This window comes from Macaca fascicularis, chromosome 3 (assembly GCF_037993035.2).
Source record: "Macaca fascicularis isolate 582-1 chromosome 3, T2T-MFA8v1.1".
NCBI lineage: Eukaryota > Metazoa > Chordata > Mammalia > Primates > Cercopithecidae > Macaca > Macaca fascicularis.
In genome coordinates this window covers 139,321,365-139,340,338 of record NC_088377.1, presented here as the reverse complement: position 1 = coordinate 139,340,338, position 18,974 = coordinate 139,321,365, and the positions used below count along the sequence as shown (strand labels likewise).

Genomic DNA, 18,974 nt, shown 5'->3' with positions numbered 1-18,974 from the left:
TATCTTAGACTCATCAGCTTATATCATATTATATATAATTTAAATTAGGTTAATTTTCATGGGCTGAAGTGGCAGTCTTTGATAACATGTGCCTAGATACTAATTTAAAACCACGTATTAAAAACCTTAGAGTGAAAGTGTAATAGTAAACATATTACAAAACCTTGAAATGGTATATGGTGAGTGAAAAGAGATTGAAGGAGCTCTGATTTTTCATCTATTAAGAAAATACTTCTTGTAAAAGTATGTATTTAACATGACAGAGTCAGAAATTCAAACTAACATTACATTGACTGCTTTTCCAATTCCAGAAAATTCAACTAAGTAGGTCACTCATTAGAACTGCTGAGAACAATTTCTGTTACCCTGTTTAGATAGGAAGGCACGTGTGTTAACATGGGCATCTGGGGTAAAAATCCTGGAGGGCTTTGTATTTCAACTGCAGCACTGGGGCATTCTTTCCTTTACCCTTCCACATCTCTTGTTCCCACCATATATACTGTTCCTCTGCCCACAATACTTTTTCTCCCTTCTTCACTCGGTCCTCATGAAAGTTTTCATGACCTTCCCTGACTAGATTCAATTACCCAGTACTAAGCTCTCCTAAATCTATCTCTTTTTTACAGAGCACCAGTTATAATCTCATATTTCTCTGTATCCTAGCTTGATAAATCGACCCTCTATTGGATTATTAGCCCAGATTGCCAGAGAATATGTCCACTTCACCACTGCATCTTCTGTGCTTGGCATGTAATAGACATGCTATAAATATTTACTAAATGAATGGATAAATGTTTAAACTCTTTGGCTGTGGGCTTTAAGAAAATTAGAAGCCAGTGTAAAATGTTGATCAATAATCGAGCTATAGATTTATAAGTAAATCAATTGCATCTTAGCTCTGCAATATGTTGTTAAACTTCTACATTCAAAAGGACAAATATTCTGTCCAAATAGACATTAAAAGTCAAATAAAGATATACAGAACATCTAACATAGAGTCTGACATACAGTAGATGTTAAATGGCAACTGTATTGTTTTAAAAATTATTTAAGTAAAAAGCATTAGGATTCTCAGTACTAAAATTAGAACAGATTCCTAATTCATAAGACTCAGATAAACTGCCTCAGCTGTACTGAGCTTGAAATAAAGTTTACTAACAGGATGATACAAGTGTCCCTCAAACATTAGTGTTTGAAACAGTTTCTGATAAAACTATGATCCATGCATTTCAATTTTCCAAAGAACCTTCTTATTAAATATCACCATCAAGTACACAAATCCACAAATTGAAAGATGCTTTCCAGTCAAAACAAAGTATCAGTATCTCAAATGAAATAAGCCAAGCTTTTGGTTTTGTAAAGGCAGTCTCTATTTTTGCTCTAATTTCCTCTGCTGAATAAGAAATCATTCCACGAAATAGTTCTGAGAAGAGGGACTCTGCTCGTCATCACATTATGTCAGGATACAAACAATGAAATATTCCTATTGCCTTAATATACACTACAAGTCAAAGAAGCAGAAAGTTACTGGGAAGTGCCCTTTGCCTGGAAATGGCAACTGGAACACATCTTCTTGGAGTCCCAAGTCTTCCTTTGAATGGTTTACTGGAGTCAAGTAGTTCAGAACTAGAAACATGAAGAATTAAAGACAAAAGATCTTCTTAAGGTCATATCTTCTACTTGAAACTTCAGTGAAAGAGAAGCAGCTCACTTATTCTTTGCCCACTTGATCTGTCTTTTTAAAATTATTTTTAGTTTTAAAACATGAGACAGGGTCTTACTACTTTGCCCAAGCTGGTTTCGAATTCCTGGCCTCAAGTGATCCTCCCACCTCGGCCTCCCAAGCAGCTGAAATTACAGGCATAAGTCACCGTACCCAGCGCTCAATATGTCTTTTAATTTGCATCCCTTCCCTTCAGAAAGACTGTTCTCCTATGCATGGATTCTAAATGTTTAAAGGCAGGCTTTCTTTAGGGTACTTTGTACATTGTTTAGTCCTAAAGCATTTTTAATAAGCAAAAACAGGACATAACTATAGTTTTTGAAAAAAATGTTCAATATTTATTACTTAACATGTCTTAATGTTTTGTTTTCTCTATTTTTGGCATGCAAAATAAATAATGGTGCAAAATTGTTGGCTCAAGTCATGTAACGATCAGCAAAAATAATAATTCGAATCCAGACCTGACTGCTTTGAAAAGAATTTTTTTAATTAAAATAATATTAGTAATATTATTTATGCAAGTTAACTGTGATGGATAACATATATAACAAATTTATATTTTATAAGCTATATTAAATAATTTAAATAAGAAACAATAAAATTTTGCATGTTAGTAAGTACAAACAGAAATTATGGTATCAGACACTATTCACATTTTGGCCACCAGATGGCGATGCAGGAAAATAAAAGGAAAATGACCAGAGGCTGTGCGCTCCAACATTTTGGCTATGCTTGTTTTATGTACTTATTCCTATTTTTTAAAAACTTTCAAAATTTATTTTGATTTTCATATTTTTCATAGTAAGTTTGGATTATAAGAGATTATATGAAAATGATTATTCTAAAATCCAGATAAAATAGCTGATAACATTTATCCTTACAGATGTGGATACATTCCCAGTTAAGAGTTATTTCTGGAAAACTGATGAGAAATAAGATTTATAAAGTTGCTGTTTAGAATTCAATGTCTGGGTGAAATGTTGTAACTGCAGTCAGGACTTTGGTTCATTTGTTACTGCAACTTAGCTGCATTTTTGGATGTTTAGTATGTCTTTGAATTTCAGAAGTCAATAAATGAATAGAAAAGTCCAGATGAATAGGAAAAAAAAAAAAATGCTTGCTGGGTTATCTGTTACCAAATTACTTTCCAAAAACTTTGTTCCAATTTAAAGTATATGTGTGCTAGTATCATTGTAGCCTCATAAACACTTCCCATTTTTGGTTTGCTAAATTGTAAATAAAAATATTTCAATATTTTAACTATTTGAATTTGATTGCCAGCAAAATGACCCTTTTTCTCAAATAATTTTTGTGTAGTTCTGTTTTTCCAGATTGTTGCTTACTATTTAATCTAAACCTGTGAGCCTATTCCTTTATTATTTCTTAAAAGAGTTTTCTACTTAGAAAATCAACCATCTATCAGTCAGGAAATTATTCATCTGTAACCTTACTAATGTTTCATGGATTTTGGTATATAGTCACGGTAGAATTTATTTTCCCCAATACTATGAGGTGATAACAAAATTAGGCAATTTGTTTTTACAAATAACGAACTTTCCCTTTTACGAACAAATACATTCATGGTCCATTCCTTATAACAAATTAAGATTTTTGGATATATTTCTGTAATTTCTTAGTTCTTTGTCCCTCTGTTATTTCATGAGCTTACTTTTTAATATGAATAATTTTTAAAAGTATTAGCTAACATGTATTGAGAATCACCTGCGTGCCAGGCTACACACTTGATATCCATTAAGTTAACTTTCAACAAGCTACAGTTTTAGTTTTAATAGGCTTCCCATTATATAGTTGAGGAAATGAGGTTTATAGTGTTAAAGTGTTCAGAGTCAAACAAACAGCAACCAAGACTTAGAGCTCAAACCCAAGTGCAAACTCCCTGACACACTTTTCTCTAAGGTCTTTAGTCATTTTCAATTACAGTTTAATAACAGAGGAGAAAGTTGCCACATCGTGTCATGTGATTTTTTTTTTTTTTTTGAGATGGAGTCTCGCTCTGTCGCCCAGGCTGGAGTGCAGTGGCCGGATCTCAGCTCACTGCAACCTCTGCCTCCTGGGTTTACGCCATTCTCCTGCCCCAGCCTCCCGAATAGCTGGGAGTGATTTTTTTTTTTTTTACAACTCTCTTCCTATTGCAATAACCTTAGAAATTTTTGTCAAATTAAAATTGCTTTTATGAGTAAATTAGAAAGATTGCCATCTTCACATGGGTATCCTTTTCATTCCAGGAAAAATTATTCATTCATTCCAAATTTCAAATCTTTTAAATATATCTCTCACATTCTTTTCTCTATCTTCAATATAGGTCCTAAATATATTACTAAAAGTACTGCTAGTTAATTCACGATTTTTGCTAATGTTGTGAATGTGATTTTAATTTCTGTTATTAATCCCTGTCCAGGGAAAACTAGAAGGTGTGGTCACCCTCTCACAGTCACAGACATAAATGTCTTCACTAATGACACTCGTGGAGTTGGCCACTCCACTCTTCAAGTTGACAGTGCTGTTCCCAACAGTGGCTGCTGGTTTGCGGTTTCCTTGGTCCATTGAATAAAAACAGAAACATATTGAGAATGAATTATCTCTTCTTTAATCAATTTAGGAAAACCAAGTCTAGTCCAGGCCTTGCCTTTAATAAGCATCACAGCCAAAACTGATTCAATTATCTCCTCTAAGCTGCAGATTGCTCCTTTCTGAAATAAAGGGTTTCTCTAGATCAGGTGGAAAGTCCTTCAAATTCTAAAATCATATAATTTACATCAGATAGTTTTAAGAATCAGGAAAAAAATATAAATATGTAATAAATTCTGTATATGTCTAAAAAATGGCACCAGTAGAGAAAATTGAATACAATTATCTATTATAATTATAAAGACATGAATTGTGTTTGCCTATAAATGTAAATCATTCATCAAATATTTCAATAAATATTTTCATTTTTAAACAAATATTCCAAACAACTGGAAGCATGATGTAACCTATATTTAGTTCATTTACCTTGTTGAAATCTTGGATAGATTTCTAAATAAGTCCCAATTATCATTTTTCATATATTCTGTTTATATTTTGATAGATAAAATTTTATAATTCTCTAATCATATTCATTTAAAAACATTTGAAGCCAGTGGAAGTATGCCATTCTTTTACTTGAAATGTAAACTGAATTTAGCATCCCCCTGCATCACTACCTGACATTTCTGTTTTCTCAACCATCTTTTAATCAGCTGTGCACTCCTGAGTCCACAGCACTTTTCCAACTGGAAAAATGGGCAGCTTTCTTTCCCACCCCATCACTCTCCAGGTACAATAATCTTATCAGTATTATTTTCATTACAAATGTTTTTTGCATAGCCCTCTAGAAATTTGAATGTCAGCTCCTGAAGACAGAACCTTAATGAAATGATGAAACAATCACATACTCTCTGATCTAGTCCCCTTTACCAACACTGTGATGCAGACAATGACCTATATGTACAATATTTTCATGATACCTGAAACTGAAAATTTCATACTTGGAAAATTCCCTAGTTGAAAAATAAAATAAAATAACAGTTACAGCATGGTGATGGCTCAGTTTGCTTGAAGAACACAAAAAGAACTGCATACGTAACGAATGTGTTTGCAGAGCAGAGATACTGCAATACTGATTATGTGAGTGAAGATGACTGGCCATATAAAAACACAAAGTTAACTTATCACTGATTGAAACTGTTTATAAAATTCTGACATCCATCTAGCACATTTTTTGTTCAGCACTGTTCTGACTGACAAAAAGGTAGAGTCAATTCAAGAACCACCACTATGTGCCTTGAACTATTCTATGTACAGTAACATTAGTACAAAAAAGACTCTATACTCAAAGAAGCATGCATTCTTGGAGAGGAGGGAATACAGAGATATAGAAAATGAACACAGGTAAAATATCAGGTGAAGAGAAATGATAGAAAAAATGAAGTGACATGAAATATTAAATAAACAAAGTGGTTGAATAACCAATATTGGAATGCTGTCTGAGAGACAGTAGTCAGGGAAGTCCTCTCTATCAGGCAGCATCTGAGCAAAGACCTGAGCTGGCGGAAGATCTGCGGGATGATCAGGCAGCTATCTAGACCTGGAAGCATCCAGATTCACATAATGGTAAGCAGAAGTAATGTCTCATCTGTACACATCTATAAGACACGCACTAGACAGAAAGGATACATCTGCCTCTCAAGAAAGTTTACTCACATAACCAATGAATTCTTTTAAACATGAAATTGTAGCTGGGATGCAGAAACAGCTGATGACAGTTATCAACTAGGGGTGAAGGAATTATTTTCAATTTAACTCAGTTCCACTGAGACAAATTATATACATCTGGAAAACTTAGAGCATGATTATGATATAAATTAATGACCAAAAGATAGGTAAAGAAGATACCTACCAAACTACATAGCAGGAGAGATTTCACAAGGATGGAAAACATATTTTAAAATATATTTTAAAGTGTGCAATAAGCATGAATTACTGAACAAAACATTACAAACGTGAATTAGTTGTAGAAAAAAGTAATTGCCAATATTTTTATTTGAAGCTTATAAGAGAACTTATACAAATTGTCACTTTATGAAAAATCTCTTATATTTTAACATAAGGTAAAAATATTTTCATGTCTTAGCACATTATTTTTCAAGCTATAATATATATATATCAAAATTCTCTAAATGCTTTTTTGTTATTCCTCTAGGAATTTGATGAAACAGATTTTGTTTATTCAACAATAAAGATTGAAGTGTATGCATTTTAGTAATAAGTTCTCATAGAGTAAATTTATATTTGAATTTCTTTTGAATTTTAAGCATACTAAATAATTAAGAACAAATATGATAGTTTAGTTTAATTTAAAGAACTCTGAACAATTCTGCTACATCTATTGCTCAGGCCAGCCCAAGTTACTCTCTTTACCTACACTCAAAATTAAATGAAATTATAATTTAAAAAATTTCATCTAATAAGTACTGACACACATGGTATCTTTTCCTAGTCCTTCAAGCTCCATCAAATAAGTCAATAACTTTTATAATTTTAAAAACAATAGTTCAGTTCGGAATAAAAGTATTCCCTTTGCCCCACCCTGAATATTCCTTTGCTATTTCCTTTTTACATATACAACTAATTTCTAAGTGCCAAAAACTGAGTGTACCATGTAACTAATGGGAAAAAAAATACTTATCATACTTGTCAACACCTTCTTATAAACTCTCTTTATATTTCCAAAGCAATTAAGTTATCTTCTGGCATCTCATTAAAAAAAAAAGAAAAAACCTAAATAACCTTGATGGCTTTGCCCTGCTATCATAACAACTCAATTTGTCTTTTTCTTCTATCTTTTTTACTGTCCATAATTTCTTTATGTGTCTTTTAAATGAAAATACTTTTATAAAGCTCCCATCTTTACCTAAAAAAAAAAAAAAAAAAAAAAAAAAAAAGGACAGAACAGGTTAGAATTCTGGTTCTTTTAACAAATTCTCTTAATTCTATTTCTTCCTGTTTTAAGACCTCCTCCATCCCAAAGAAGCAAATGTCTACAAAATAAAAATATTCAAACATCCATAGTATTAAGAATTCTATAAATTACCAAGCTCTTAAAATGGGAGTCAGTGAAAAATATGATTATGTATAACAAGCCCCAGTTAATCATCTGCTGAGTTTGCTAAATGTACCTCTTTAGTATACTGATTTCCTCTTCTCTAATGACATGAAGCCTGCTAGTTATACACACAGTTAACAGTAATGTGATAAAAACGCCTACACAGGAATCACTCGGGGGACTTTCCAAATGCAGATGCCCTCCTTTGCTCTGGAGTGGAGCTGGAGATGCTGCATTTCTACCCATTGCTTAACAGAGCTCCCAAGCAAGGCTCAGGCTGCTTGGCCACAGGCTCCACTTTGATGGCAAGAGAATAAACTATAGTCTTCTTGTTGACATAAATGAGCAATAGATCAACATAAAGTTTTCCTGAACTTTAGATGGATGGCTTTTGATAAGACATGAAATTACTCTCTTAGATTTGTCACAAAACTGTATTGGCATGGCAAATAACTTTTATTTTATTTGAGCTCTGGCAAAAAGAGGGCATGTTTGGCAAGAAACTTTTAGCATTGGGGGATACAAATTGCTTTTAAGTTCAAATCATGCAGCAATTTACAATTGTACCTGTTTTCATATGCTGAGTAGCGAAGTTCCTTATCTAAAAAACCAACAAAACATGTCCTTGTAGGAATACATTAGGCATATTTTAGAAGGAAATCTGAAATTTAAAGCACATAGGAAATGGAACAATTGAAATCATCTTATCTCTTACTTGCCTACACAGTGCAACTCCATATTTAAACAACCCCCTGCTCTGATATTAGTTGGTGTTAAACATTCAAGTCAGGAACTGTGAAATGTCTGAGATTTTACAGCAGTTGTAAGCTAACAAGTTAGCCTCCTACGGTGTCATAGATAAAAGGCAGAAAAAATACAAGCCCTCTGAGTCAGAGACAAAGAGTTTATTACTCATAGCAACAGCAGGAGCAGAGTAACATCTTTGTTTACACAAGCTGCCCAAACCTCCATTCCCATAGGAAGACAGGAGGACAGGCAGGGGTCACCTGCATAGGTAGTCAGATGGGTTTCCAGCCAGGAGTCCCAAGATGAGGAAGTCCCTGATCTTATACTGGGGCTTCTGACAGCCCACACTCATCCTCCTCTCCAGAGAGACACAATAGTTTAATTACTCTGCAATGAAAATCTCTTTGGGAGGAGGAGAAATCTCTTTACTATCCTGGAATGTAAATAAATCTGAGTAAATTGGCTGTTAATGCTTAGACTTAAATGTGAAAGATTCATAGAGAAATGTCTCCCAACAGTTGGTGGAAAAATGTTGGAAGATGACACTAATAACAATAATCATCATAATACATCACAATACATGATTACATTTCACTTGGTACTCAACATTTTAGCAAGTTAAATTATCCTGTTCATTTTTAAGATAAGGAAACTGACAGAAGCCCTGGGTTACTTGTGTAAGGTCATATAACTAGTAGTTTCCAAAGTTGTACATTATCCCTATGCAGTTCTACCAGTCCATCTAAGAGGCAGGATTGCCTGTGAAGAGTGTGTCAAACCAGATGTGACCTTACTAATACTGTTCATGCAGGTATAATATGTTGGCACGATCATTCCATCCTGTTGCTCTTTATTTGATATAAACCAACATATATCGGCTCCTTGAACCACATACTGTGGAAAGCAAAGACTTTTACAATCTTCAGAATACCATATTCAGAATTATTGTTTGTTTATATAGACAAATAATAAGCACAGACCTGTCTCACACAGAGATCTAGACCCAGGAAATCTGCAAGCTTTTTTAGCAGTTCCATCTAGGGAAAACCTTCCAGCTGGAATAGCGCTCACCTTCCTTTCCAGCCTCCTGTTTAGCTATGGTTCTTCACTTTTCATTTTGTACTTACATTTATAAACTGTCACTTCTAGGACTGTTGCTTAGCGACTACAATCTGGGCAAAAGATACAACCAATTTTTTTCAAAAGTTATCTCCTACAAGCAAGAGCAAAGATATTATAAGGAATTATATTTTGATCGTATTTTTTTCTGGTGAAAAATCAAAGACAGTATTTTATAATGACCATGAATTGGAAAAACTTCCATGAAGAAAACTGAGTCAAAGATCCTTAACATAATCATAACATGTGCATCTAATTCTTTAGTAAGAAATGTGTGGTTTTATTAAAAGACATGAAGATCTTTGGTTGTTAACTTTTAGCACATTGTCTACAATCCATATACATTTTCCCATCATCCTCCACTGGCTTGCAGTATTTTACTCCTAAAATGTCAAACTCCCTCACATTCATAAACAAATTCAAATCGCTGTGTCAACATTTGAAATTTTGCCTGCAAATCAGAACATGCTGTGATTGAATTGCTGCTCGTATCATCTACCACTGACTCCTATCAAAGCATATAACTGGATTAGTGGGAAAACAGCTACATTATGCTTGCATTTCAGCTTTGCTAACAGCAGGTTTCCTTTCTGCAACAAAGAGTAACCCTGGAGATAGTAGAAACACTCAGAAATGATGCAGCATTAGTTCTGACATCTTATACATGATTTAAGCATGAAAAATTACTGTTATTTTTAAAAAGAATGAAAGAAACCTAGACATATAACCCTGAAAATGAGAGGCTACTTGATTTTTCTGTCTGGTGGCTTCTGGGCATCTTTGGGAAAGTGTTAATATAGATTGCATCCGACGTCTTTGGATGACCCACATTATCTGGGGTATGAAGATAAAGAGGAATGCATGAGGTCTCTAAGGAAAAATTACTGTCAAAGTTACCTATAGAACCACTCCCTGCTTCCTCAGTGCCTATGGATTCTTGAAGTTACAAAAGCTAAAGGTATATTGTTGCTTTCCTAGACTTTCAAACAGCTTTAGAGAGAAAATAAAATACATGTGCACGTACGCATACAATCTGACATTATAAATATATTTTGAAGTTTTTTTTCCTGAGAATTTCCATATCATTAAATTATTAAATCTTTATTTAATGAGAAGGGCCTATCTGTTAAAGACAAAAATGTAGTTTTACTTTTTTCTTACCAGAATGTTGCATAAGAATCAATTCTCTTTAAATGTATCAGTTTCAGACAGTATATACTCAAAGCAGAGTAACTCATAAGACTGAAAAGTTTCTTTAAAATTATGAATTCAATGTGGTTGACACAAAAGATTATATATAATGTGGTTAACACTAAATATTGTAAATGCAAAAAAGGCTATATGAAGTTTGATAAGAGCAAAAGATACACGGTAAAGAAAGTAAATATTCTTGAAGATTTAGCCTCGTAACTTTTCGGTTAAATCTAGACTCATGAATGAAGATGGCTATGCTCCAATTCTTTCTCTTTTCTTGGAAAAATTGCTAAGACTCTTTCTACCTGTTTTCTTATCTGCAATATTAAGAAGAGTAGTATTGTCAACCTCACAGGGTTGCTGTAAAGACTAAACAAATTACCACGAAAAACCCTTAGAACAGTTTCTGCCACATGAACATTGCTTTAAAAAAATTAAATGGCCTGTAATCCCAGCATTTTGGGAGGCCGAGGTGAGTGGATCACAAGGTCAGGAGATCAAGACCATCCTGGCTAACACAGTCAACCCCGTCTCTACTAAAAATACAAAAAATTAGCCGGGTGTGGTGGTGGGCGCCTGTAGTCCCAGCCACTCGGGAGGCTGAGGCAAGAGAATGGCATGGAGCCGGGAGGTGGAGCTTGCAGTGAGCCAAGATGGTGCCACTGCACTCCAGTCTAGGTGACAAAGTAAGACTCCATCTCAAAAAAATAGAAAAAATAAAAAAAATAAATAATTACCTATCAATTATGATTAAATAGAAGGTTAAAGCACAAATAAGAAAAATAATGAACACATGTTTAATTTGGATCTTATTTGTACTGATTTTCTGAGGAGCAAATCTATGTCTCAATATAATCACTTAAAATTATTTAGTGAGTTTTCAATCATAAAAATATATTATTTTGAAATAATAAAATTAAACAAAAGTGTACAGTTAACAAAACTTCAGAGTGTAGTTGACAAAAAAAAGATCTTTTTATAGTAAGTAAGAGCCATAAACAAGTAAATAAGTAACCAAAACTAATTAAGCCTAAGGAAGGACTAGGAGCTGGGACCAGTAACACCAGGAGCCGAAACCAGTAATATGTATCTCCAGAAGCAGAGTGGAAAGTTACTGTGACCTCATCTTCCAAATGTCTTCCTAATTATTTATCTTTTAAGTTCCAAGAGTTGTGCATGTTTCAATATTACTTTTCTGTCCTATTTCTGAGATATTAACAGAGATATTTTAATAACTTTTAACTTGAGGTACTGAGGTGCATACTTCCAGGTCAAATGTATTCTCAGTTTTTCCTACGAGTAATATATTCTATTTTCCCATATGCTTTTAGCTCACACATTCAAGCCATACCGAATGAGTATACGCAGCTTAGGATTTACAAAGAGCTGTCAGTGCATCAGTAAAGTCTGTATTAACTTGGTTCACAGAAATCACAAGGAGATCTCCTGCAATTGTGTTTCTTAAGAAATTATTTAACAATTTTCTTCAAATAAATACACATTTAACAACATAATATTTTTAGCAAAATCAATGGCCTTTAAAATTGGCAGGCATTAGGAATCCCAATGCCCATTCTAAGTTCTTTAACTGGGAAATAAATGTTAGTTGCTGAGTAAACGTTGGCAGTATAAAATTCATTCAAAGCTTGCTTAATTGGAAATTATTTTAAAGCATTTTATCGATAGTATTATTCAGTTTCGAATTGAGCTAGATGATATTGATGCCCCATACATTTTTCCATTCATGTCAACCCAACTTTTAACCGCCTGAGATTGCAGGGAGCCCTCTGCTCTTGCACATGGTGGTCTGGGAATGCCCGAGAATTAACATTACTTGGGGACAGTCATCAACTTTATATACTCCAGCACATTTTTCCCCTTGGAAGGGATAGCTCTAATTCATGAAATCTATACTCATTCCCAGAGAAATAAGCTCTACTCACTCACAATGGAAACTTGTTTGAAGACGAATTATTTATTAATTCTCTGCCTTGTTTTAATTCCCACATTTCTCTAACAGTCTTTCCTAGAGTTACTTTCCAAATAAACCATTTAAGCTTGAATTCTTGTCTCAGTGACTATTCTGGGGAAACTCAATCTAAGTAGATACCACCAGTGTTCTTAGTAAGCAGCCCCTCAGAATGGGATTCCAGAATTGAATCATTTCCTAAACATATGGCAACAAAGATCCTATTGGTACCTGGGTGTACAGTCATCACTGAAGTCAGAAAACTCCTCAGATGCTGTGGCAACACAATTGCTAAGATTTTCATCTGCAGCGATCAGAATAAAATACAGATTAATGGGGATGCACCTAGTGTTTGAGAGAGATGGGGACAATAGTAATCATAAAACAATGAGTTGGCTGGTTGTTGAATTTCACTGAAGAAAATGATAGCCTTATGTCAGCCAACTATCAACTAAGGGCAACGTAAGAAAGCCAGAAAACCTATGTGGCAACTAATTAAAAGATTCTCATTTCTCATTTTGGGAAGGTCAGTACGTGCTAGAAATTTGGCTCAGAATTTTCTTTTGAGAATCTCAGAATTACAAAATACGCTGCATTCATAACCTTGGCAGCTTTCTGTGCAAAAGTCAGAACATCAATAGGCAAAGAGAGGCACCCTTTGTACTAGGATGAGGACATCTAAGTGGATGCACTTGACAAGATAAAATTCTGGATTCCCCTATACCCTCTGGATAGGCAAAAGTAACCTGTGACCCTTAGTTAGAGGGTAGTAGCTTCTGTGTTCCTAGAGACCATAAAAGATGATGCATACTCTCCTCATGATCTGACCATATCTCATCTAATGGCTTTAGGCAACAAAAAGTCCAAGTATCATCATGGCCCACCTTGAAAAGTACAGTCTCTACTCCAGGAAAACAAAAAAGAAGATATTTGACAAAAAAGTTTTAGGATCTGCCTAATATGAACCAGAAGATACTGAGATAATATGCCAGGGAATGGATGTTTAGGGATATTGAAGCAAAATACAACTGGTCATCAATATTGTTGTGGAAAATAAGTAACCTACAATTAGAAAACTCATGTACTCCTATACAGTTATAAATGGCATGGCTGGTTGGCCAAAGTCCTAAAAGGATCAAGATTAGAAGATGTTCCTTATACAGAGTTTTGGAGAAGCAACATGAAGATGGACCTATGGAAGCAGGCATGAAGCATAAAGATGTCTTTGTTTTGCATTAATGTTAGTTAGAGAACATTCATCACAGAAAAGACACTAAACAATTGGGTAGATAAGATGATCTGTCCACTGGAGATCATCAGCTCTGTATGTGACAACTGTACTGCTTGCAAAATAGGCCCATGAATGGAGGAGCTTGATAATAGAGAGGGAGGATATACAGGGGCCTAAAATCATGGGTCTCTCTCATCCAGTTTGATGCCACTGGTAAATAACCAACCCATGAGAATAGTGCAATGCCGAGTCTTCAGTATAGTACTACTTCTTAAAGAAAGCAACCAGCATTTTACCCCCTTGGAGAAGGGGTAAAATTTGTTTTTTTCTATTATGGATACAAATTCCAGTTATGGGTTCCCCGTTCTTGTTCACAGAGGGGGTGTCATTAAGTATCACTAATCCTCAGGTTCACAAATACTGCCTGATTTATCGTGGGATACTGAATAACATCTCAAATTAAGCAACACATGTTATAGTAAAGGGAGTCCAATAATAAGCACATGACCACAGGACTCACAGGGTCTACCATATGTTGCATCACTAGAGGTTGCCAGCCTGATAACATTGGGACAGTCTCCTCTCAAGGTACAACTAAGGTTCCAGCTTACAGATGACGATCTGATTTGGGATGTTGTCTTCAAGATGCAATATGTATTTTGAACCACAGTGCTATGTGCTGAAGCCAGATTGTAACTGCTATTAAAAAAAAAAAATGGGTGAAATTTTCATGAAATGTAAAAGCCAGTTAACCTCACATTGGTAGCTTAAAATTGGTCATAGTGGGAATATTTACATCATGAAAATTGGCAAATGCTACATATCAATTTTCTCCTGCACCCCCTGGCTTTGCCCCTAAAATGTAGAATGTATGAGTATGAAAACCAAGGGAACAAACTAGGAAAATCCCTCTTACTATAATTAAAAGTGATCCACTTGGAAAAGGTGTACTTCTTGTCACTGAGACTTCAGGCTCCACTGAAATAAATGTTCTGCTTTCCAAGTGTATATGTGTTGGGGTAAATGGGCAGGTAATGCAGTGCTCCTACCAGGGTCACAGAAAGAATTTAACTAAACCTAAATCTATAGCTACTATCTGAATATACTGCAATTCTCATGCCAGTAGACGTACAAGAAAAAAAAAAAGTGATGCTACTGGCAGGGTTCCAGTTGACAAGAGGAATATCACAAGGGTTGCTGCTATATAATAGTGAGAGGGAACTCAGGATTCATTCAAGCATATCTGTGGTTGGAGATAACTGTGAATGGACAACTGCAGAAACCACCATTTGAAAGGGGACAGAAGCCATGGATTCATAGGGCCCAGGGGTAAGAGTCTGGTTCGTCCTAACAGGTAAGCCACCAGCACAGGAGTTGGCCAAGGCTGCAGGGAAATTAGGAAAGGTATTAGAGAAAAGAAAAGATGAGTATGAAGTATATCCTTGGTTCTAACTCTAGAAGCCCACCAGCCTGATGTTCCATGTTTGTTTATTTAAAGATTGTGACCAGTCTCCATCTTTAAGAATCACTGACTGGATAGATTGGATCCTGGACCAGGCTTCTAACTACCAGCACCTACAACTTTTTGTTTCAGTACTCCCTCTTGTGGCCAGTCTGTTTTTCCCACACATAGGGAAGTCGGCTACCTAAAACTTCAGCTCCTTTGGATTTAGGGCAGGTTAACTCTGAAGTGAATATTACATATGGCTTCCAGAATTCCTCAGAGAATTAAGTTCCTTTAAATTAAAGTAAGATTCTGTCATTGTTTCCTTCCATCCACTGCCTGACTTAAGTAGTAGTGTTTTCTGTGATCACCACCCAAATACACTATTTATATTTGAATCTACAAGTGAAGTTCAGCTTCTCGAAGTCAGAATAAGACATTCACCACACTGAATATCTGCTACTTTTATATAAATTTCACCTAGACATGTCAAATCTGTGCTAAATTTAAGACTTTCTCTTTTACTATGCCATAAATAGTATTTTTTTAAGAACTATCCCCATGGTTTGTTATGAACTATATGTTTATATACAAATAAAGCCAAATAAGTATCTTTCCTGATAATCTTATTTGAGAGATCAAGTATTACATTTTACTTGTTTGTATTCTGTTGGAATACATAGTGAGCTGACACAGGGTCAGAGAGATTGTAAAATCAGACTTAAATGAATCAGAGATCTTACGCAGTATCAAGTTTTAGTAAATAATGTGGAGAATACAGACAAGCTAAAGGACTTCTGAAGGTTCAGATGAAGTAGATAGAGGCCTCACATGAAGGAGGGCTTCCCAGCTCCTCCTTCCTGTGTTGAACACATTCTTCTTGCCCACATGAAGGGAAATCACAAAAAGAGTTTCACAGGGCTCCTTGTACTATAGAATACTTCCAGTTTATTCCCCAGAGAATTCTATCACCTGTGAGAGAGTTTTGCCAAGAACCTTGCCTCATAGGTATCATGTTTTACCATACCTACTCTTAGGCTGCGATATACCACCAAAAACATTTCAGGGGTAAATTCTCTTCCTCTTAGTAAATATCAATAATCTAGTTACCTGGAGCTTCAGGTGAAAAAGGATTAAAAGGATTAAACAAGGTCTACTGCCTTCGTATTTCTAGTTCCCCTTAGTGAGTAAATCAATTTCAGACCAGCTGCTTTAACTTCTTCCTCCCAAGTCATTTCAGAGACAGATCCATTTTCAATGCAAAATAACCTTACCACAAACTCCTCCTCTTCACATCTCTATGAATATATTTACCTCAAATGTAAATACATGCTCCAGAAAATGGCCATGAAATATTTTGCATAAATTCTATGAATTAAAATGAGACATGGTAACATTTGTTTGTCTTATTTCATTTGCTTCACAGTTCAGTACTTCCTAGCTATGAGTAGGAGGGTCTATGATGGTTCTGAGAAGACTTTAATGAGAGCACATTCAAATATCTATTGGTTTTTATGTTAACAAGAAAAACATACTATAAAAACACAATACATTATAGATATGTGTCCAAGGTGAAATGAGGATGATAATGAATAGAAAACTGCCATATAATCATACTGCCAAGTTGCTATTTTCTAGGAGTTTCAATGGTGTCTGTGCGTAAAGGACATCTACTTAAGCTCCTCTGAGAGAAGCAGGAAATCTGGAATGCTTCTTTTTTTTTTTTTTTTAACAGTCATTACTTCAATTACTTTACCCAGGGGTAAATTCTTAGAAACTCAAAAAGGATCCTGGCATAGAATTATAAGAGGATCAGTCACTAAGATAGGACAGGTCAATAAGATAGTCTTGCAATATATCAGAAATATCTCAGCCTCCATAAGATAAAAGTATAAAGTACCTAAAGTCAGGAGAAGATAGAAATTCTAAATTTAATTCAGGAAAATGCAGTCATCTTATACTTACTGAAGCTACATTCACGAAATCATCATCTGAGAGGGTTTCTAACATTTCGGAGACAGATGTTCGGATCAGTTTAAGTGTCAATCCACTAACACTTCCACTCCTATAAATAGACAAATGGGTCCATATATGTTATTCATCATTTATTTAATCAAGAACATCATAAGGAAAGATAATGTATGTGCTGATGCTAGATCTTTTATATATTATTTAAATAATAATTTTGCCCTTGAAAATCTTGGTGTAAAAAGTCACATTTTTTGATAGAAGTGGAAATTATAAGAAATCCTGCCTTTCTTTCCTCCCAATATCAGTGCATGTGCATTTCTAACTGAAATTATCACAATTACATGGTAAGTGACAACTCAAAAAAAAATATGGATACTGATGGTATAGTCAGCCATTCAGGAGTGTTTATTAAACACCAGTTCTGTTATCCAAGTTAGAAGAGAGGAGTAGAGAGATTAATAGACATAGTCATTGCTCCAGGGAGCCCACTGTTTGACTTAATTAAAACAGTAATTATAAATCCACATAATAATTGTGATAACAGATTTGCAAAGAAAATGCCTTGTTCTGCATCCTAAAGTAAACATCCTCTAGAATTTATTCTTCATTTTTCTTTTCTATACATATTCTACAATACTTGGTGACTTCACCTATGTGCAGGGCTGGCTCAACTCTAGGCAACTAACCCCTACTTCTACATTTCTAGCTCCCAACACTTTCCTGGTTTTATCCTTCGAGCTGCCTGCTGAACCACTACAACTGAATGTCCAAAATGACAAATTACGTCCAAATGTATTTTTCATTCCTCTTTATGTTCTTTGTACCAAAGAGTCTATGTCTCAGTCATCCAATTTGTTCTTCCCTCTCAACCTTCCTATGCATTCAGGCAAACTCCCTTATTCATTCCATGTAACAGTGTTCCAAGGCTGTGGTCCCGCTCCACCCTCACTCCTCTCTGGCTCAGTCTTCATTATATGAAGGTGCTGAGCTAGAGTAATAGCCACTCGACCCAGCAATTAGTCTCCTTCACATGCTAACAGGTGAAAGTTGTGGAAACACATCCTGACCTAATACTTTTAACAGCTTATAGATACCGACTAAATAGCCAGTAATCTCAAAAGCCCTGTATTCCAGTCCTTTCATTTTGGCATTTTCTCTCTCTCCTTCCTGCAACCACCACAGGTTCTTCCTGCCCGCTGCACTAACAAAGACCATGGCATTGCAGGAATGAAAGAGTTTACCTGATGCGGGGCCAGCTATGCCAGACAGGAGATGGTGTTATTACTCAAATCAATCTCATCAAAGGCTCGGAGGGAGGTTAGGAATTTTTCAGACAGTTTGGTGGGCAGGGGGCTAGAATATGAGTGCTACTAATTGGTTGAAGATGAAATCACAGGGGTGTGGAAAATGGCCCACATGTGCCGAGCCCACTTCTGGGTGGGGGGCACAGGACTGGTTGAGTCACAGGTCCCCGTGGGACCATCTGCTAGAAATGCAAAAGCCTCAAAAGATATCTCAAAAGCCCCACCTGAGATTCTGTAATAGTGATGTTATTTACAGGAATAATTCGAGAAGTTGTAAATCTTGTGACCTCCAGAATAATGGCTAGTAATTATTTAACTACATCTACATCTTAGTAGAATTCAGGTTTCTCTCATCCTTCTAATTTGGTAGCCTTTCACTGGTTTTATAAGGGCAGTTTCATTTTAGGGAAGGGCTATTATCATTTAAACTATAAACTAAATTTCTCCCAAAGTTATCTTGGCCCACACCCAGGAATGAGCAGCCAATCAGCCTGTGAAGCTAGAAACTAGAGTCAACCATGTCAGATTTGTCTCACTGTCATAATTTTGCAAAGGCATTTTCAATCCTCTACCTCCTCCGTAAACGTCCCCAGACTTACCTGTGCAGCTTCACTTCTGGCAGTTC

The 18,974-nt window shown here is 35.4% G+C and overlaps 1 protein-coding gene across 7 annotated transcripts in view; it reads right to left on the bottom strand.

The window, feature by feature from the left end:
- CACNA2D1 (calcium voltage-gated channel auxiliary subunit alpha2delta 1) overlaps positions 1–18,974 on the bottom strand; it is a 498,928-nt gene that overhangs the window by 95,301 nt on the left and 384,653 nt on the right. For all 7 annotated transcript variants that reach the window (XM_005550361.4, XM_005550362.4, XM_005550363.4 and 4 more), the window contains exon 10: positions 17,040–17,139. In XM_005550361.4, coding sequence (XP_005550418.1) covers positions 17,040–17,139 — 100 coding nt within the window. The remainder of the gene's footprint in view (positions 1–17,039; positions 17,140–18,974) is intronic.